Here is a 23032-nt window from a genome sequence, read left to right as displayed (position 1 = left end):
TCTAAGCATGGATAAATGTTTAAAACTCAATAAATGTGGAAAAAGACACTTTAGTCATTCTGTCTTGCAAAGCAGACTGAGGATCCTTTGCACACCGACAGACTGAAGCAGAATCAAATCGTTCTGAATCGAAAACCGATTTTCAATCGAAACGTAGCCCCCAAAAATCAGAATCTAATCTAATCGTGAGATAGTAAAAGATTCCCAGCCCTACTGCTTTGTTTCCCCTTTTTCACTCTGAAACTGTAGAAAACTAAAATAAAACACTGATAAAAGAGTGTTTACTGTTTAACTTTATGTCTTTTGCAGATCATTTCATCTTCCACTCGATGAACTGTTAAACACATTGACAGACATTTTAACCCAGGGGTGGACAATCTTTTTGCATGGTACCACACATAAACTGCAAAAACTCAAAATCTTACCAAGAATATTTGTCTTATTTCTAGTTAAAATGTCACTTCTAGTCAAAACAAATCTCATTATACTTAAAATAAGACTCATCGCATTAAAAAGTAGCTTGTTTTTAGACACTTTTTACTTCTTTCAAGCCTTTTTTCACTTGAAATAAGTAGAAAAATCTGACAGTGGAGCAAGTTTTTCTTTCTTATTACAAGCACAAAAAACTTGCTTTCACTGGCAGATTTTTCTACTTATTTCAATTGAAAATTAGTTTGAAACAAGTGAAAATGATCTAAAAACAAGTTCATTTTTAGGTGACGGGTCTAAAGAGGGTAGTGTTGACTGAAATTGAGACATTTTGACAAGAAATAAGACAAATATTCTTGGAAAGATTTTGAGTTTTTGCAGTGTACACACACACGCACACACACATACATACAGAGTTAGTATCCGTAACCCTGGTGATAGCCGTCCTGGTAACCGTGCTCGTATCCGTGCTGGTGGTAGCCGTAGCCGCCGTACTCGTCCTCGGGGCAGCGCATGCCGAGCGACTGCTGGATGGCCATCTCCTGGCGGCGCAGCTGCATGGAGTCGACCAGGTCGTAGATGATGGCCATCGACCACATGGGCGACGGGTACCACGACTTCACGTTCCCGTCCTTCCCCACCAGCAGCATGGAGAAGTACTCCGGGCTGACCTGGAAGTAGTTCCTCATGTCCTTCACCAGCGAGGCCGACATCCCCTCGCGCTCCACCGTAGCAGTTCCTGCACGGAGGAGGAGAGAGGAGGAGAGAGGAGGAGGGGGAGGAGGAGGAGGAGGAGAGAGGAGGAGGAAGAAGAGGAGGAGGAGGAGGAGGAGGAGGAAGAGGAAGAGGCAGGAATGAGGATTTACAGTTGTGCTCAAAAGTTGACATACCCTGGAAGATTTTGTAACTGTGTATAATTCATTAAAGAGATAGTTCAACATTTTGGCAAATTGGCCCATTGCCATAATCCCTATAGTCATAGCAGTAGGTTCGTTACCTTTAATTGTCGATGCAAGCTGTTTTTAGAACGGCGGAGCAGAGCCGTGAGCTGCTCAGAGCTACGCTACGGACTAATGGGATTTCTTGGTTTCCCTCATCAAACCAAGAAATCAAACTCCACAACGCTCTGGTGGACAAGTTGTGACCTGCACATTCACCACGCTATGAGATAATAACACAACGTTACCAGACAGAGTTGTTTTAGAGGGAAATTCAGAGACTGCTTGATGAAAAACTGTCCCTGAAGGCAACGTGCATCAGCGGTGAGGGAAACCAAGAAATCCCATGAGCCTCCGTAGCGTAGCTCTGAGCAGCTCACGGCTCTGCTCCGCCGTTCTAAAAACAGCTTGCATCGACAATTAAAGGTAACGAACCTACTGCTATGACTATAGGGATTATGGCAATGGGCCAATTTGCCAAAATGTTGAACTATCCCTTTTAAGGAAGACATGAGCTTCTCTTATTTTTAATGGGATTCAGATGAAACTGTTGAGACATCCAGAAATAACACAATCATTTAAGAAAACCAACCAGACCGTGGCTTGGTATCAACAGAACTCCTCAATTTCCACTTTTATGAGAGCTTGAACACCGCTGAGTGGCTTTCTCAAGTCTTTGGATATCTTTTTATCTCCTTTTTCTGTTTTATAAAGTTGAACAACCTCCTTCTTCAGGACTTTTGACAGTTCTTTTGCTTTCCCCATTACATGGCTCAGAATCCAGCAAAGTCAGTGCAGCAATGGATGAAATGTGCAGGTGTTTGTCAGAATCTCATTGACTTTTTATACATAGGCACTAATTACTAATTACTAACTCTGAATAAAAAAAGTTTTGTTGCACTATCAATTATACACTGCAAAAACTCAAAATCTTTCCAAATCTTTGTCTTATTTCTTGTCAAAATGTCTCATTTCTAGTCAAAACAAATCTCATTCTACTTAAAATAAGACTCATCACATAAAAAGCAGCTTGTTTTTAGACACTTTTTACTTCTTTCAAGCTGATTTTCACTAGAAATAATGTGATAATGGGGCAAGTTTTTCTTTCTTATTACAAGCACAAAAACCCTGCTTTCACTGGCAGATTTTTCTACTTATTTCAAGTGAAAATTAGTTTGAAACAAGTGAAAATGATCTAAAAACAAGTTAATTTTTAAGTGATGAGTCTTATTTTAAGTGGAAAGAGATTAGTTTTGACTAGAAATTAGACATTTTGACAAGAAATAAGACAAATATTCTTGGAAAGATTTGGGGTTTTTGCAGTGTATTTTCTGAAATGTATAGCCAGTATTTCACAAATTCTGCCAGGGTATGTAAACTTTTGAGCACAACTGTATATATATAGTATATATATCTTTTTTTACAGCCGTGTTTTTACTTTGCAGACATGTTTGACATTTGCTGGATCTACGCTGGCAGCCGCTCTGGTTTTCACCGTGTTGCACAAGCCTGACTCCCGTTTTTTATTCCTTGTTTGTTGAGCAACATCTGCCCAGTCATCCTACACCGTCTTTCTGTTAAAGCAGGAACCTTTGAGGCTCCTCTGGTGGAATAACAAGCGGAGCGTAGATTCTCTTTGCTGAATTACTGATGAGTGGTGGGACTCTGGAGAAACTCTGGACTGATTGAGATTCTGTGGCTGCACAAAACACCTCAAAGTTAAGATTTTTAACCAGAGTCGAGGTTAGATTAGATCAATTTTTACTCCCGAAGGAAATTTGTTTTGGGCTCAAAGCGCTGAATACAGCTACACAACCCAACAAACAGACTTATATTAATCGTGGATGTTCTTTCAAGGTGTAAACATTTGGTTGAGTTTTGCACGATGATTGTACTGTATATTAATCAGCTGTGATGAACAGAAGATGAACAGAATGACAGAAAACAAGATAAAAGACTAATAATAGATAAGAAATAACATGTAATTTAGAATAAAAGGATCAAATCGAAGGCTAAGATGTCTCTAAAAGAAAAACAGTTGCACAAGAAAGCCTTAACATTGCCAACTGAAGTATTTATTTTTCTCCTTATCTAAGTCTAAATAAAGAATCACTTAAGGTCAGTTCAACCGTTACACAAAAGCAGTTTCCAAACAAAATGAGGAAAAACTAAAGAACAGACTCAAGTTTGTGCTGATAAGAGTTTCTGTCCAGCTCCCTTTGAAAAGATCTGATTCAACCTGAACTTAAAGGAATAGTTCACCAAAAAATGAATTTCGGAGTAGTTGTTTTTTATTCCTCAAAGTGCATCTGGAGACCCCGGAGGTCAGTTGTAACGGTCCAACGAAAACTTTATATGAGAGTCAATAGGGCCTGGCCCAAAAATGTCCATAAAACTACACAGAAACCATTTAATATTCCTCCACACTGCGGGGAGCATACGTCAGTCCGACTGCCCAAAAGTCTGACGGCTCATTTCTCCGACTACCCATTCTACAGTGTTACGGTTAGGTTTAGGGTAAAGTTAAGGGTCAGGGCTACTTAAGTCGGAGAAGTGGGAGGTCGGACTAATGGACGCAAAAATAAAGAAATGTATGGTTGGAGAAATGGGTAGTCGGACAGACGTCATGCGCCCCCACACTGCTCGTCCACTGCAATCCAAGTGTCCTGAAGGGAGATAGTCCAGAGTTTACCGGAAACAACCTCATTTAGGACATTTTTACAGCCTGAACAGTCCTGGATTGTGCTCTGACGTTCATGCGCCCCAGGCAAATTCAATACAGGACTGTTTAGTTTCGAGTAAACTCTGGACTATATCCCTTCAGAGCAGTGTGGAGGAATATTAAATAGTTGTTGTGTAGTTTTATGGACGTTTTTGTGTCGGGCGCTATTATTACTCTCATATAAAGTTTTGGTTGGACTACGAACCGGCCTCCCGGGTCTCCAGATGCACTTTGAGGAATGTGGAGGAGGAACTCCCATCGATCAGGAGGTTCTTACCGTTGATTGGATAGAGCTCCAGGACTCCGCCCATATCCGGCGTCTCCGTGCCGACCAGCTTGAGGACGGCGATGTGCCTCAGACCTGCGTCGCCGCCGCAACGACACAAAATAAACACAAAAGAGTTAGCACATGACATCACATGCCAATTTGTTGTATATACTTTTGTACATTACATTTTATTTGCTATTTTATTATGTATAGTTTGAACGCTTGCGTTGAGGACTGTAGCCTCTACATGGGGTGGCCGCTTTAACCACTGCGCCACGCACCACCCCAAATATCGCAATATCTTTTTTGACGATTTTTAAATCGATTTTTTTGAAAAAAAAATCTTTTTTTTGATTTTTTTTTTTTGGGGGGGGATTTTTTTTTAATATTGTGCAATGTGCATTTGTTCGCCTTTTTTACATACAGAGAGTACAGGTTTTGAAAAGGGTTTAAGTTCACTTTATAATGGAGTATGTTCATTTATAGGCTCCTACAGTATTTGTGTGCAGATAAATGTTAAAAATGCAGACTAAAGATCGAGAGAATCGGCAATATCGTAGAATCGCAATTTAAATCGAATCGCCATCCAAAAAAATCGTAGAAGAATCGAACCGGGAGAAAAGCATATCGTCCCAGCCCTACTATCTATCTATCTATCTATCTATCTATCTATCTATCTATCTATCTATCTATCTATCTATCTATCTATCTATCTATCTATCTATCTATCTATCTATCTATCTATCTATCTATCTATCTATCTATCTATCTCTTAAGAGACAGATAGTACCAACTGGTTTTCTAATTCCTAACCCATCAGCCCATCTGCTCATCCAAACTGATCCCACTGTGGCTTCACTCCTGTTTATTATTGGAGCCGTCCTGAGCGCCGGCCTCTAAGGTAACAGGGAGGAGGAGGAGGAGGAGGAAGAGGAGGAGGAGGAGGAGGAGGAGGAGGAGGAGGAGAACGTGGTGTAGGTCCGTCTGTCTGGAGGAGCCTGTTTTCCTCTGAAGCGAGAAAAGACTCCACATTACTGTAAACAGCCGAGGAGAAGAAGGAAGAAGAACGCCGGCTTTTTTTTTTTTTTACTTGGTGAGAGCCAAAGTCCTGAATACCAGGATCAAACCTCTCAGGCCTTCAGCCCAGTCAGCAGGGACCGGCCTTTTGTCTGTCGGCCGGCGAGGACGGGAGGGATCGAGCAGCCCTGCCTGGGTGCCAGCCGGGCCAAGAGCAACACATGAGTCGGAGGAAAAAAAAAAAGTCCTGGTGGTGCACGGTGTGGGTTTGCTGATAAGCGAGACAAGCTTCCTCCTCCCTCCCCCCTGGAGTCACCTGACTCACTCATATGGAAAAACATTCTCCAGGCTGACGTCAGAGGAAAAGAGATCTCACTTCACTTGAATCAGGCATATTTCACAATGTAAACTCTATAACTAAGGAAAGCATTTGTAAAGGCTCCACAGATTTAAAGGGATACCGTAGTTCAACATTTTGGCAAATTGTCCCATTGCCATAATAATCCCTATAGTCATAGCAGTAGGTTCGTTACCTTTAATTGTCGGTGCAAGCTGTTTTTAGAACGGCGGAGCAGAGCCGCGAGCTGCTCAGAGCTACGCTACGTAGGCTCATTATGGGATTTCTTGGTTTCTCTCATCATCAAACTCATCTAATACACAATCCAACAACTCCACAACGCTCTGGTGGACAAGTTGTGACCTGCACATTCACCACGCTATGAGATAATAACACAACGTTACCAGACAGAGTTGTTTTAGAGGGAAATTCATGCAAAACAGCTGATGCGCGTTGCCTTCAGGGACAGTTTTTCATCAAGCAGTCTCTGAATTTCCCTCTAAAACAACTCTGTCTGGTAACGTTGTGTTATTATCTCATAGTGTGGTGAATGTGCAGGTCACAACTTGTCCACCAGAGCATTTTGCTGGTTGTTGGATTGTGTATTTGATGAGTTTGATTAAGGAAACCAAGAAATCCCATGAGCCTCCGTAGCGTAGCTCTGAGCAGCTCGCCGCTCTGCTCTGCCGTTCTAAAAATAGCTTGCACCGACAATTAAAGGTAACGAACCTACTGCTATGACTATAGGGATTATGGCAATGGGCCACTCTGACAAAATGCTGAACTATCCCTTTAAAAAAGAAGAAGCTCTTTACGGCTTTAGTAAGATGGTTCATTCATCAGACGACCTTTGGCCTGTCTGACTCCTCACATGTATTCATCAGGAGGTCAAGGGGAACTCTTATGAGACCACAGTGAAGTACGTCAGTCCACCTGACCTACAAGAGTAGCTTCCATCTAGACTGTAAACTTTTCTTTCTTCTATTTTAATGACTCCGTTTTTATTACATTTCTCATAAAAAAGAGGAAAAAAAATCATTTTACATATTAAGATGAAAATGAAATGGTTTGAAAAGAGCCAGAGAGAGAAAGCTCCAGTGAGAGAGGTCGTGAGAGATCCATGACCTCTGTTAATGACTTTCTGACTGACTAATAATACATCGAGTGTGTTAAAGGGTCCATTTAATGATTTAAAGTCCCACATTGTACAAAGGTCAACGACCATAATGTGTAGTGTGATTATAAAGCAGCTCTAGGTTCTATATTAATACTGTGAAAGTATCAAAGCCTCAGTCCACAGAGAAATGCACACAGCCTGTATTCAGAAACTGAGCCTTAAAACCAGCCGTCAGGACTTCCTGTCACTTTGTGATGTCACAACAAAGCCCCGCCCCCTCACCACCTGGACCCACCATCCAACAACTTTGCAAGATTTGGTTTCTCTGAGTGTTTTATTCTGAAATCTGCTCTGTTTTTTATTGGATCACTTTAGAAAACAGTCAGCCAATCAGAAGAGAGGTTCAAAGCCGTCTCTCTTGTGATTGGCTGACACCGACTTGTTGTTACTAGAGCTCCAGAGAGAAGCTGAGAGAGGAGATGGAAAACTACACTGAGTTTTTTGTATATCCATTGTATTATACTTTTACATACTGTAATATTATAACTGAAACAATGTATACCTCACCAGTGGAGCTATTTTAAAATATACTATATCTGTGTAATTTGAGTCTCTTGATATTTAACACAGTGATGCAGTTATTTGCTGCTCTAACAACTTCCTGTTGCTGCAGCCAGAAACAAACAAAACAGAAAAACAGGAAAGGAGGCAACAACATGCTGAGTCATTGTGTTGTGTTGTGTTGTGTTCGTCCTGACAGACAGACACAGTGTCGACGTTCAGCCCCACGGAGAAGAATGTTGTTATTATTGTTATTAAGAAGTTATTATTGTAGTTGTTCACATACACTGCAAAAACTCAAAATCTTACCAAGAATATTTGTCTTATTTCTAGTCAAAACTAATCTCATTTTACCTAAAATATGTACATTTATACATACATACATAGTTATACATAAAAAAGTACCTTGTTTTTGACACGTTTTACTTATTTCAAGTCTATTTTCATTTGAAATAAGTAGAAAAATCTGATAGTGGAGCAAGTTTTTCTTTCTTATTACAAGCACAAAAAACTTCCTTTCACTGGCAGATTTTTCTACTTATTTCAACTGTAAATTAGTTTGAAACAAGTGAAAATGATCTAAAAACAAGTTAATTTTTAGGTGATGATTCTCATTTAAAGTGGAAAGAGAATAGTTTTGACAAGAAATGAGACATTTTGACAAGAAATAAGACAAATATTCTTGGAAAGATTTTGAGTTTTTGCAGTGTATTGTAACATGTGAAGCTGCAGCAGTGAAACACAAACAGTGTTTTTGCATCTGAACCAGAGTCTCAGTTTAGTTCAGTTCAGTTCAGTTTCATGATTCTTGATTCTCTCTGCTGCTGCTGCTGCTTCACACTGACCTTAACGTTACCCAGACATGTGTCCTGTCGCCTGCTGCCAAACTCTGAGTCACACCACTCCTGAACATGTCAATCACATGAGCAAACTGATTACAAGGAATGTTTTTGTTTACCGAAGCCCTCCAGATATCTTCGGCATCTGTGTTTGTGTGTGTGCAGCATGCTGTGTGTATATATATATGTGTGTGTGTGTGTGTGTTTGCATGCTGTGTGTGTGTGCAGAGGGATGCCAGATGACAGAACTGGCAAAGAGCTGCTCTGTTCTCTCTCCGGAGCCGTCGTCGAGCTCTTTTCCTTTTCCTGACGACGGCCGGACCTGTTTCTCAACTTTTCCACAGTTACTTAAGTGTTATTATTACTGTATATCTAAAAATAGAGACGCACATTTATCTAAACCGTCGCAAAATAATCTCAACAACCCTGTCTTTTTTGTAAAGATTAATATAAACGTTAAATGGCTCTCGTCTCCTCGGCTAAGCCAAATAAATGCTGTCATCATCAGGAACGCTCTCTTCTCTCTTCTCCCGACTTGAACCTCGTGTTCCCGTCGTCTTGTTTAGATGAGTTCAAGACTCCTGACGTTCCTCTCTGGCTCTGGACTCGGACCCATTTGTCACAGTTATGACTTTGACTCATTCACTGCTCTTCATTTAATTCCTATGAGAAACAGCTCACGATGAAACGATTGCTCTGGATTTATTTCCTCTCAATTCTGCAGCTGCACTCTCAAGTACCACTGTCTAATAACAAGACATGGTTTATTAGTCAAACAAGTGGCTTTATTATTAGTTAATAAATCCTGCTTTCAATGATCAGTAATAAATTTAAATAAAGCTTTTTGTGTTGCACAACTTTCTGGGCTTTGTATTGTCCTATTCTGTCTTTTATTTTGAAGGTTTGATCTAAAAACCATCTCAGTGTAGTTTTCCATCTAATCTCCTCTCTCAGCTTCTCTCTGGAGCTCTAGTAACAAAGGTCGCTGTCAGCCAATCAGAAGAGAGGAGGCCCTGAGTCTCTATTGTGATTGGCTGACTGTTTTCTGAGTGATCCAATAAAAACAAAAAACAAACAAAAATAGAGCAGATTTCAGATTAAAACAAACCAAATCCTGCAAGTTGTTGAATGGTGAAGAGGTGGGGCTTAGTTGTGACATCACAAAGTGACAGGAAGTCCTGACGGCTGGTTTTAAGGCTCAGTTTCTGAATACAGGCTGTGTGCATTTCTCTGTGGACTGAGGCTTTGATACTTTCACAGTATCAATATAGAACCTAGAGCTGCTTTATAATCACACTACACATGGACGTCTACTTTTACACTGTAAAAAAACCCTCAAATATTTTAACAGCTCATTGTTTTGGTTTTCCAGCCTGTAGCTTCACTGATTTGGTCCAATGGTGAACATGCTGCGGCATTTAGCAGCTTTACAGAGCCAGATGTTTCCTCCAGGAGCTGGTGGAGCCCAAACATGGAGCTAAAAGAGTCAAACATGACTCAGAATAAAAGCTAATGCTGCTCAAAGCGTAATCAGGTTCGCTATATTGAATAAAAAGGTGACGTTTCCACTGTTTAAAGGGATACGCCAACTTTTTTTTTTTTTTCGTGTCTTGCCTCACTCCCGAGTCCATGACCAGCAGATAGACACCATCCTTTCGACTGTGCGTGCAGTAACAAGGGAGATAGAGCCGTATCGCCCGTAATTAGCTTAGCTCAAACACTGGAAGTGTATAGGTAGTGTTAGCCTGCCTCCACCTAAAGTCATCAGAGAAACTCTTCAGCAACTCTAAACGGAAACCGGCGGGCCGATCTTCGTCTCAGAGCTGACAAAACTCTCCGGTAAGGCATCTTGAGCGGTCAAATGCCGCTAACGGGACGAGATCGGTCAAAACAGAGGGTTCAAGCAAAGACGGTTTATTTTGGTTCAAGCTAGCTACATCGAGGGTAGGTTGGCTTCCTATTTCAAAGTAAAAGCACAAATTCTATCGTCATGGTTTTCTGTATGTAAAGGGCAACGGGTGTTTTATTTTGTGAAAGTAACCGGAAGTGCGTTGGTCACAACGGCTAGCTTGAGTAGCATGGAATTTGTCCGAACAAAATAGTAAACAGCTGGTATTTAGACAAATTAACGACACACTGCTGATCTAAACGGCTACTTTCTTGCCTAAACATGTTTGAAATGTGGATAAAGTGATATATTTACAGAGTTTAGAGCTAAAATGAAACAAGCTTCTGACTGCTGATTTCGGCTCGGGTAGGAGGCAGGCTAACACTACCTATACACTTCCAGTGTTTGAGCTAAGCTAATTACGGGCGATACGGCTCTATCTCCCTTATTACTGCACGCACAGTCGAAAGGATGGTGTCTATCTGCTGGTCATGGACTGGGGAGTGAGGCAAGACACGTACAAAAAAATTGGTATCCCTTTAATAATGTTTCATTGACTAAAATAAAGTAAATGTTGTGGTTGGTTGTTTTCCAGGCGACTCACCCAGGTTGCAGGCCTGGCTGGTCAGGGCGTAGAGCTGCTGCTGATAGGCCCACTCCTCATCGTTGGGGGCGGAGATGATGAACAGGCGACGTCTCCAGCGGAACCTGCAATCACCGTCAATTTTTAGCTCCGTAACGTTACTGTAAGTGGCACTTTAGTGAAAGCAGCTTGTGCACATATCAGCATGCTGTTTTACTGCCAGGACGATCACACAGTCCCAAAATTATGGTCGGACAGAAAAAAAAACAAAAAAAAAACCCAAACACTGCCAGATCTCGGCTTATTGGTGCTGTGATCTGGAGCTGGAAGAACCCACGTCTCCATGGTAACAGAGAGACAAGAAAAAAAGAAAAAGAAAATGTGACTGCACTGATTCAGCCTTGAGGAGCAGCAGGAGGTTGTGTTACTTTTAATATCCGTGGAAAACACACACACACACACACAGGCTGCGGCAGTCTGGGCAAACGCTGCTTATAAACGCTATAAATTGTGGTCCAGCTGATTACAGGAGCAGAGCAACAGATGTTTGACGGAAGTGGGAACAGTCTGGGTCGGGACCACCCAATAATTCTTCTTCTTCCTACAGTACCAATACTTTAAAAAAAAGAAAGCCCCAGTATGATAACATCTACAATTCAAGGACTTCCAGTTTTTCAGTCCAGCCTCTTTTATTTAAAATATAAAACATACGTGAAGCTGAGATGTTTTGGTTCGTGTACACACACACTCTCTGTTCTCCACGGTTGTTTATGCAGCATGTTAAAGGGTTATTGCCGTTTTTTACAATCTGGACCTTATTTCTAGCATAAAATACGATCATTTACTCACCCAGATACCTTTCGTTTCTTTCCGACGAAATTAGATCCAACTGAGAGCCGCGTATATCCGTATAATGGAGTCTACAGGGCAGCAGAATGCAGCCTCTAAATAACACATTATCTGCAGAGAAACTCCATCATTTCACCAATATTTAGTTGTGATAGGCTAGTGCTATTCCCCTCTGAGTCCGGGGTTAGCTGTTATCAACATCCGGGGTCTGTAGGTTAACCTACTGACCTCTGACCTGGATGATGTCATCTCTGAGCGCCGCCCGGCTCATTCTGATAATAATCATTCTGCTTCGGCATTCGGGTCCATTTTTATCTCAACCAGCCGGAGCTTTAGTGAGTCCAGGTTGAGGAGAGGAAGCCTGTGGAAGCTGAACTTCATCCAGCTGCTCATTTTGTTCTGACAAGTCGGAAACACGCAGAAACGAACCGTAGCATTAGCGGTAGCAACAAGCTCAGAGATGACATCATCCAGGTCAGAGGTCAGTAGGTCAACCTACAGACCCCGGATGTTGATAACAGCTAACCCCGGACTCAGAGGGGAATAGCACTAGCCTATCAGAACTAAATATTGGTGAAATGAAGGAGTTTCTCTGCAGATAATGTGTTATTTAGAGGCTGCATTCTGCTGCCCTGTAGACTCCATTATACGCACTGCAAAAACTCAAAATCTTACCAAGAATATTTGTCTTATTTCTAGTCAAAATGTCATTTCTAGTCAAAACAAATCTCATTATACCTAAAATATGTATATTATACATACATAGTTATACATAAAAAAGTAGCTTGTTTTTAGGAACTTTTGACTTATTTCAAGTCTATTTTCATTTGAAATAAGTAGAAAAATCTGATAGTGGGGCAAGTTTTTCTTTCTTATTACAAACACAAAAAACTTTGAAACAAGTGAAAATGATCTAAAATTAATTTAATTTGAAGTTAATTTTTTAGGTGATGAGTCTTACTTAAAGTGGAAAGAGATTAGTTTTGACAAGAAATGAGACATTTTGACAAGAAATAAGACAAATATTCTTGGAAAGATTTTGAGTTTTTGCAGTGCGGATATACGCAGCTCTTGGCTGGAGCTAATTTCATTACAACGACTTGTGACACCAAAGTTATCTGGGTGAGGAAATGATCGTATTTTATGCTAGAAATAAGGTCCAGATTGTAAAAAAAAAAACGGCAATTACGCTTTAAAAGAAGTTTCTACTCAGGTTTCAGCGGCTGCAGCTTTGTGGCAACTCTTTCAGGAAATCATCAAACATCACCAGTGCACAAAGCCGTGGAGAGATGGTTTTCTAAGTTTGGTGTGGAATAGCTCTGACCTCAGCCCCGCCCTGCAGCTCTGCTACAGATCTACTATGTGTGTGTGTGTGTCTCTGTTGTGTGTGAATGGGGGCAAATCTCTGCAGAAAAACGTCCTTCCTCCTCCTGAGGTGTGATATTTGCGCATGCATGAACTTTTCCGGCCATGTTTGAACGTGCGTTTTGAATCCGAACCTGGACAGGAAGTTCTCCAGCGAGCGGGGCTTGTCCTCCTTCTTGCAGGCGACGCCGTCTCTCTTCTGCTGCTCCATCTCTCGGATGCGGGAGGAGAAGGTGTCGATGTAGTCGAACACGGCCTTCATGGCGATGGGAACCTCGTAGGATTGCTGCAAAAACAACATCAAGCAGAAGCAGAACAGTCACACTACAAAAACTCAAAGGATATTTGTCTTATTTCTAGTCAAAATGTCATTTCTAGTCAAACAAATCTCATTATGCTTAAAATAGAACTCATCACATTAAAAAGCAGCTCTCTATTCAGAATCTTATTTGTGCCATAACGTTTTTACACTGCAAAAACTCAACATCTTACCAAGAATATTTGTCTTATTTCTAGGCAAAATGTCATTTCTAGTCAAAACAAATCTCATTATACCTAAAATATGTATATTTATATATATACATACATAGCTAGACATAAAAAAGTAGCTTGTTTTTAGACACTTTTGACTTATTTCAAGTCTATTTTCACTTGAAATAAGTAGAAAAATCTTATAGTGGAGCAAATTTTTCTTCTTTATTAAAAGCACAAAAACCTCTCTGTCACTGGCAGATTTTTCTACTTATTTCAAGTGAAAATGAGTTTGAAACAAGTGAAAATGATCTAAAAACAAGTACATTTTTAGGTGATAAGTCTTATTTAAAGTGGAAAGAGATTCGTTTTGACAAATTCTTGTAAAGATTTTGAGTTTTTGCAGTGCACACATGCTCTCTCTCTCTGGCTCTCTCTGAAAATCTGGTCGAAGCCACAGAATAAATAAATCAATATGACTGCAGAGAGAAAAATCTGGAGCTGAGCTGCTTTTTTTTTTTTTGTTTAAACAATAGAGGAACATGAATCCAATAAAGTGATGAAACGATGTGTTGGTGGATGTGGTGGTGTGACCTTTCGCTGTGTGTGTGTGGGTCTGTTTAATAAGTTCTGGGAAGACACAGTAACACACCAACGTCGTGATTTCATTTACCGATTGCAAAAAAAACAATCTTGAACATGTGACACATGCACCACAGCTACACTGCAAAAACTCAAAATCTTTCCAAGAATATTTGTCTTATTTCTTGTCACAATGTCTCAATTTTAGTCAAAACTAAACTCTTTCCACTTTAAATAAGACTCATCACCTAAAAATTAACTTGTTTTTAGATCATTTTCACTTGTTTCAAACTAATTTTCACTTGAAATAAGTAGAAAAATCTGCCAGTGAAAGGAAGTTTTTTGTGCTTGTAATAAGAAAGAAAAACTTGCTCCACTGTCAGATTTTTCTACTTATTAAAAGTTTAATATTTGCTTGTAAAAAGTAAAAAGTGTCTAAAAACAAGCTACTTTTTAAATGTGATGAGTCTTATTTTTAAGTATAATTAGATTTATTTTGACTAGAAATGACATTTTGACTAGAAATAAGACAAATATTCTTGGTAAGATTTTGAATTTTTGCAGTGCACACACACAGTCACACCTTCCTCTGGTTGGTGGACGCTGCAGCTCAGCTCTTTCACACCTTCTCTCTCTCCACTTCTTTGCTCTTTCTGCCCTTTTTCTGTCTCAGGCCGACGCCCACATCCTCGTCCGCTCACTGCCTCGCCTGTCTCTGCCTCTGTCAGCTCAACACAGCTCAACACTGGCCTCTTTGATGCAGCTCTCCAAAAACAGCCTGCTGATTTACCCTGGCATGCACACACACACATAGACACACACAGGTGTTGGGCAAAATGTCATGTTGTGTGAATTAAAACAGTGTTTCAGTTAAGGTCAGCGTGTTGGCAGTGTGTGTGTGGACAGGTCAGTCCACCTTCAAAGAGAGAGGGAGAGAGAGACGATCAAAGTGTTGGACAGATGTGGTGGACGACTGGACGTGTAAATACAAGAGCAGGAGACCAACAGCAGCAGAGACCGAGGCGAGGCTATGAATAAAACAGGAAAACAAGCCTGAAGGGGGAAAATATGATTCAAAGCAGGTTCAGCACTGCAAAAAGTCAAACTCTCACCAAGAATATTTGTCTTATTTCTAGTCAAAATGTCATTTCTAGTCAAAACTAATCTCATTATACCTAAAATATGTATATTTATACATACATAGTAAAAAAGTAGCTTGTTTTTAGACACTTTTGACTTATTTCAAGTCTATTTTCATTTGAAATAAGTAGAAAAATCTGATAGTGGATCAAGTTTTTCGTGCTTATTACAAGCACAAAAAACTTTCTTTCACTGGCAGATTTTTCTACTTGAAAATTAGTGTGAAACAAGTGAAAATGATCTAAAAACAAGTTAATTTTTAGGTGACGAGTCTTATTTTAAGTGGAAAGAGGTTAGTTTTGACTAGAAATGAGACATTTTGACAAGAAATAAGACAAATATTCTTGGAGAGATTTTGAGTTTTTGCAGTGAGATTGTTCAAATATCATCAGAGGGACCTTTAAGACCTCCAGTCTCAGAGGCTTCAAAGGGAAAAAACCCCCAGAGAGAAGCTTTTTCAAGTCAGAGTTCAAACCTGGTTTCATTTATTCTGTTAAACCCAAATCTGGTCTGGTCTGGATCCTGTCCTACACAGTATTTACAGTATTTACAGTACCAGTGGTCGATAACCACCCAGGTGGGAACACCTTGTTAAGGCTAAATGCTAACGTAAGCAGGGGAAGATGACTACATTTAGAGGTGCACAACACTTAAATCAACTTGCAAAGCAAATATTCACATTTCCTTTTCGTTCATGATCCTCACACACATCGGCCTGACACCTGCGATGACAGATTCCAGATTCTTTCACGTTTCACCAGTGTTGGAAAAACAAACAAAAAAACCCCAGCAAATTTACTGGTTGCACATGTGCAAGTAGATGAAACATTGGTAACACTTTACTTGACGCCTATCTCTAAAACGCATTATAACCATACTTATAGTGAGTTATAATGCAGTTATAGCACTGTATAACTATAGTTATAAACACTCATAAATGACCATAATGCTTTATAACAATAATCATAACACACTATAAAGCATTTTATCATGACTTATAAGGTCAGGTATTATAATAGGTTATAATTGTTAGTATGATTGTTATGCTTATTGTTATAAAGTCTTATGGTAGTGTTTATAATGATTATACACGTTTATAAACCAATTATAACACATTATAACTATATTTATAATGCATTATCAATGTGGGCATTGTCAGCGAGTTACTAACAATTATAACGTATTATAATACCTGACCTTATAAGTCATGATAAAATGCTTTATAGTGTGTTATGATTATTGTTATAAAGCATTATGATCATTTATGAGTGTTTATAACTATAGTTAAACAGTAACTCATTATAAGTATGGTTATAATGCGTTATAGAGATAGGTGTAAAGTAAAGTGTTACCCAAACATTTACTTGCACCGTCTCAATTTTTAGGAGCAAAATGCCTCCATCAGTCTGGAGCGCTGGGTAAATATAAAAACTAATATTTTCCCCCTCTGTTTTCAATAATAACATCACAACAGATCATTTTCATAAAGATCTTCATCTACTCAAACCCAAAGATCTGACGTCTGTTGCATACAGGGACGTTTGGGAAGCTTAAACTCTTTTTTATTTTCTCTGTATACACACAAACACCACACAGCAGCGGCAGCAGTTTTTCCCACAGGAAATCAGGACTTTTAATGCACCGTGTCCTCTCACTGCCACGCCCCACCACCGATCTGAGCTCAGTCCACTACTGCACCGCCAAGCATTCATTCAGGCTCCAGCTTTGTGTTTGTTTATGTTTTTACGTTGATATGCTATTGTTTTAAAGTCATTTTATTTATCAGTATATTTTACCTACTGTATGCTTGTGTCGTGACTCTGTGGTACTGGTACTTGTTGGGGGAACAGTATTTCATTTTTTATGTACTGTATGTGCAGGATAAATGACAAATAAAGAAATCAAATCATTTTCAGTGAACTGGAACTTTAGTTTTCGTATGGAAAATGCATTAAAAGACATCATTTTACAGATATAGGGTTGTCCTTTTTTATTCTACTGTTTCTATTTATTGCATCTGTTTACTTGACTGTTTTATTAACAATGCTGTCTACTGTCTTATTGTCCTAAGTGTTACTGTTTGAGCTCTTGCGAATCCTTTTCCAATGCGGTCTCCTTCTGCAAATGGCAAATAAACTGACTCTGATTCTGACTCTGAGGGTTTTAGATAAACGGCATCAAGTTTAGATGGACAGACAGACCTGATGGGACTTTGTTCGTTTCTGCTTTGACAGGAGTTTGTATTTCTTGCTGCTGGATGAAAACATGATTCTATGTTTATATGTTCCTGTCCATAAACATACTGCATCTCTCTTGTCTGTGCAATATATCAATGTACACTGCAAAAACTCAACATCTTACCAAGAATATCTGTCCTATTTCTAGTCAAAACTAATCTCATTATACCTAAAATATATACATACATAGTTATACATAAAAAAAAGTAGCTTGTTTTTTAGACACTTTTTACCTATTTCAAGTCTATTTTCATTTAAAATAAGTAGAAAAATCTGACAGTGGAGCAAGTTTTTCTTTCTTATTACAAGCACAAAAAACGTCCTTTCACTGGCAGATTTTTCTACTTATTTCAAGTGAAAATTAGTTTGAAACAAGTGAAAATGATCTAAAAACAAGTTAATTTTTAGGTGATGAGTCTTATTTTAAGTGGAAAGAGATTAGTTTTGACTAGAAATGAGACATTTTGACAAGAAAAAAGACAAATATTCTTGGAAAGATTTGGAGTTTTTGCAGTGTAAGTGTTTTTTATTCTACTGTGTTTAATGTATTATACCACTCAGGCCTATACTGTAACACTGGTCCAGGACCTGCGGCTCCAGAGGAACGAGTCCCTACCTTGACTCTCATGTCGGTGTCGGTCAGGATCATGTAGAAGTCGTCGTGCGTCATGCTGAACTCCTTCCTCAGCTCTGTGATCAGGTCCTGGTTCACCAGGTCCTCCTGACGCAGGCCCTTCATGGGTTTGTCGTTCTCTGGAGACGAGGGGACACAAGAGGACAGGAGGACAACTTTTCTTTAACATCTTCCTTGATATTTTATACGTGAGACTCTTGGTCTGACAGATGAAAAGGCTCAGACACAAACTGTGAGAAACGACTTAATGTGCTGTGCTGCTGTACAACAAGTTCCTTCCATCAAATTAAACCACAATAACACAAACTCAGAGTGAGTGAGTGTTGGGCTCTCAGACATCAGCAGTAAAAACGCCTTTTTTCCACCGTGAAGTTGAAAACAGACGAGTGTGAAGCGACGCTGCTGGAAAAGGGCAGAGCCAATCAGGGACGAGTCCACAAAGAGCAGCTTTTATTCCCTCAGATCTGGCAGCAGCGTCGGTGACTTCCAAATTTACTGTCGCTGGCGTTTACAGAGGCCAGAGCGAAAGCCTTTAATCACCACCGCCTCCGTGCATGCGTGTGCACAACACACACACACACACACACACACACAGACACACACACACAGAGAGAGAGAGGCCGCAGAGCCGTGTGTGTCTCTGTGTGTGTCTCTCTCGGTGGTTGTTTCACCCACTCTGTGATGTGTAATGTCATGTGCATGAGCAATCACATCAGGAAAACCCCAGCAGCTCTCTGGGAGACAGGACACACACACACACACACACACACACACACACACTCAGGACTGCACACACAGAAACACACAACAAAACACAGTCGCGCTGCACATGTTCTCAACACAACCAGCCAACAACTTATAACACTGAGCTCACTAGACTGAGGGAGGGGCCACACTGAAAGGACCACTTGTTTGTATACAGTACATGCTCACACACACACACAGTGCACTGCAAAAACTCAAAATCTTACCAAGAGTATTTGTCTTATTTCTAGTCAAAATATCATTTCTAGTCAAAACAAATCTCATTATACCTAAAATAAGTACATATACATACATAGTTAAAGTAAAAAGTAGCTTGTTTTTAGACACTTTTGACTTATTTCAAGTCTATTTTCATTTGAAATAAGTAGAAAAATCTGATAGTGGAGTAAGTTTTTCTTTCTTATTACAAGCACAAAAAACTTGCTTTCACTGGCAGATTTTTCTACTTATTTCAAGTGAAAATTAGTTTGAAACAAGTGAAAATGATCTAAAAACAAGTTACTTTATAGGTGGTGAGGTGGAAAGAGTTTAGTTTTGACTAGAAATGAGACATTTTGACAAGAAATAAGACAAATATTCTTGGAAAGATTTTGAGTTTTTGCAGTGTAGACACAGGTCACACACCTTACGTCTGCTGCATACAGTGACGTTTAGGAAGCTTAAACTCTATTTTATTTTCTCTGTATACACACAAACACCACACAGCAGCGGCAGCAGTTTTTCCCACAGGAAATCAGCACTTTTAATGCACCGTGTCCTCTCACTGCCATGCCCCACCCCACCATTACAAGCACAAAAAACTGAAAATTAGTTTGAAACAAGTGAAAATGATCTAAAAACAAGTTAATTTTTAGGTGATGAGTCTTATTTAAAGTGGAAAGAGATTAGTTTTGACTAGAAATGAGACATTTTGACAATAAATAAGACAAATATTCTTGGAAAGATTTGGAGTTTTTGCAGTGTGTGACCCTCTGGAACAAAAGTGTAAGTATAGGTGTGTGGGTGGTGGGCGACGTCACCTCAGCTCTTTTTCCAGCATTCCTTCTGGATAAAACCTCGTCATCGTGCGGAGCGACACACACTCATAAAGTTTTTACAAAGTAGGTTTTACACGTCCCGACGTTAACACGCACTAACACACACACACTACTAACACACACCGACTCCCCCCGGAGACTGGGGGTTTGGAGACGGCTGTAAAATGTCTCAAAATACACGGACAAGCTGCCGAGCACAAATGACACAGCAGCTCTCGTAAAAACACCCCGCTGTTCATTTCCTTTTGAACGAGGAGCTGTTTAGGGAGTTTAAAAAAAAAGAAAAAAAAAGAGGATTTTTAAAAGGTGAAGTCATAATTACATTGAGAGAGTGTGTGTGTGTGTGTGTGTGTGTGTGTGTGTGTATGTGTGGGGGTGTGGTGATGTAACTGTCTTACACATCAGCTGCAGATAAGCAGAGGCAGAGTTACCCCCCTGGTTCAGGAGGGTGATGCAGGAGGAAGGTATGTTCCTCCTCTTCCTCCTCGCTACGTACAATACACAACACCTACAAGAGCTCATCTGACCTATTACGACAACACACAAGCACTGGCTTCACTCATGAATAAAACTTTAAAAGGTATATTGTGTAGGAATTCCTCCCATCTAGCGTTGCGGTTGTATATAATAGTATTTTTCATGCTGCATTCACGTGAAATTGGGCAGACGGCAGACGGACGACAGCCGCTGCAGGTAACGGCATAAACAAGCCTCTATGTAAACAAGTGGTCCGTCAGCACGAGGCAAAATAATACACGTGACAATATGTTGTCATGGCGATGTCGTATCGTTTACCCGACCCACGTTTTACCGGCTTTCTCTGGACTTTTGTGACTAAAATGACATCTGGTTTGTTACCGACGGCCGTCTGCCCGACTGCAGGTGAATGCAGCACACTGCAAAAACTCAAAACTTACCAAGAATATTTGTCTCATTTCCAGTCAAAACAAATCTCATTATACTTAAAATAAGACTCATCACATTAAAAGTAGATTGTTTTTAGACACTTTTTACTTCTTTCAAGCATATTTTCACTTAAAATAATTTGATAGTGGGGCAGGTTTTTCTTTCTTATTACAAGCACAAAAAAACTTGCTACACTGGCAGATTTTTCTACTTATTTCGAGTGAAAATTGGTTTGAAACAAGTGAAAATGATCTAAAAGCAAGTACATTTTTAGGTGATGAGTCTTATTTTAAGTGGAAAGAGATTAGTTTTGACTAGAAATGAGACATTTTGACAAGAAATAAGACAAATATTATTGGAAAGATTTTGAGTTTTTGCAGTGCATCAGTGTATTGCTCCATTCCTCCTCACTGCGTTACCGCGGTGACTTTTCACAGACGCCACCTCGACCTGAGCCGACAGCTCCGGTGTCTCCGCTGAGTTTCCGTGGTTTCCTACCGTCACGCTGCCGCTGAACGTAAAAACATGGAGACACCACATGGCAGCAGCACCGAGCTTACCCGCTCCATGGAGATATGAATGATATGAACGGCTCATTCAGAGCTGAAAGGAACACTTCAGTTTGTTGATGGGGGGGATTACTGATTAATGAAAAACAGACTTTTGAACCAAATAATCGATTTTCGTGAATAGAGAACATTAGAAGTTACACAATGTCCCTTTAAAGTGAAAAGTAACTGCTCCCGAGAGGCGCAGTAAAGTCAGAGCAGAGAGGCCGAGATCATGGGAATCAGCAGTGTCACCTGCTCAGACTCTGGCAGAGTCCCTGAATGTTAAAGCAGGAGCTGCTGCTGCTGGAAACATCTCGTCTGAGGAAGGTAAAACAAGGACAGGACAGCAGAGGACGTGGCAGCAGGCACCTCTCTCTGCCTCTGAGTTCAGATTGTGAACGTTCCCATCATAAAAACTGAACCAACAAGTCTGAGCCGTGGAAACTGTAGTGAGCTGCAGGGAAGAGACCGGTCTGCAGCGGTGAGAGTGAAGTGAAGCTGTTTAACAGAAATGAATACGAATATTTTCAAATAATTCAAATGATATGTACTGATTTGATTAAATTTTACCAGATGTGGATGGTGAGATGACAGAATATGTGTTTATGTCAGTATTTAAAGCTCCATACAGTATAAAGGTAGATGTTTGTGTTAAAGCTCCATACGGTATAAAGGTAGATGTTTGTATTAAAGCTCCATAGGTAGATGTTTGTGTTAAAGCTCCATACAGTATAAAGGTAGATGTTTGTATTAACTAAGCTATAAAACCAGCGGTCAGGACTTCCTGTCACTTTATGATGTCACAACAGCTAGCAGTCACACCAAGTCCTGCCCCCTCACCATCTGGACTCACCATCCATCCAGCAACGTTCAGGATTTGGGATTTGGTTTCTCTGGGTGTTTTATTCTGAAATCCGCTCTTCTTTGAGTTGAAGTTAATCAGAACAGACAGTCCTGACAGTTTGACACTCTCTGAGCTCATGTTTGAGACTTTTTCAGCTGCGCTTCACCACCAGCTTCTCTTCTTCAAAAGATTTAAAAAAAAAAGTGGAAAACATCCACTGAGACTTTGGCTTCTCCTAAACAATTATCCACAGTTAGGTGAATGACTCAGCACAAGATGTATTTGCCCAGCGGCCAGATGGAGGAGCTGGATGGAATAACATCGATGTCTGAGAGAGGGAACTGCCAATCAGTGGCGTGCACGGGCGGGGGGGGGGCAGAGGGGCCAGTCGCCCTACCTCGTGGCCCAATTGTTGAAAAACGTGTGCTAAAATGCCCCCTGGGAGCCAAAACGCGCGTTAAAGTGCCCTCATGGCAGCCAAAACGTGTGCTAAAGTGCCCTCTTCATGTGCCCTTTTTTCTTCCTTTTCGCCCCTGCCCTTCAAAAAGTCTATGCACGCCACTGCTGCCAATCCACGTATACAGCCCCCGGCCTGTTTGACTCACTGACACTGAGAGAGCGAAGCTACTAGGCTATAGCTACTCACCCAGCTGGTAGTGGTCGATCTTCATGGTGGAGTTGGTCAAGGAGCCAAAGATGGTGATGATGGAGACTTTCCTGATGGCCATCTCACACACCGCCTCCAGGTACTCATCCCTCTGCTGAGCATACATACTGTTCTCCTCACTGGGGGATGTAATCAGCTGGAAGGAAGGAGGAAGGGAAGGAGGAAGGAAGGGAGGGAGGAAGGGAGGGAGGGAGAGGTTAGCATGTCATGTAGCTTATGCAATTAAACACACACACACGCATATCCACACAGGGAGCTGCAGAGGTGGTGTTTACATTAACCTGC

General features: G+C 40.5%; 1 protein-coding gene across 1 annotated transcript in view; it reads right to left on the bottom strand.

Moving 5' to 3' along the window:
* Positions 1 to 802: 802 nt before the first annotated feature.
* Positions 803 to 23032, bottom strand: part of ccdc80 (coiled-coil domain containing 80) — a 30287-nt gene continuing 8057 nt past the window's right edge. The window contains exons 5-10 of the mRNA XM_085766087.1: positions 22727 to 22883; positions 17960 to 18096; positions 13048 to 13199; positions 10721 to 10824; positions 4367 to 4450; positions 803 to 1168 (exon numbers count right to left, since the gene is read on the bottom strand). Of these exons, the coding sequence (XP_085622213.1) occupies positions 846 to 1168; positions 4367 to 4450; positions 10721 to 10824; positions 13048 to 13199; positions 17960 to 18096; positions 22727 to 22883 (957 nt within the window). The 3' untranslated portion in view covers positions 803 to 845. The remainder of the gene's footprint in view (positions 1169 to 4366; positions 4451 to 10720; positions 10825 to 13047; positions 13200 to 17959; positions 18097 to 22726; positions 22884 to 23032) is intronic.

This window comes from Trachurus japonicus, chromosome 21 (genome assembly GCF_045865225.1).
Source record: "Trachurus japonicus isolate A0001 chromosome 21, Traja_1.0".
NCBI lineage: Eukaryota > Metazoa > Chordata > Actinopteri > Carangiformes > Carangidae > Trachurus > Trachurus japonicus.
Note: the sequence above shows the minus strand (reverse complement) of the source record. Positions and strands in the feature narration are given on the sequence as shown.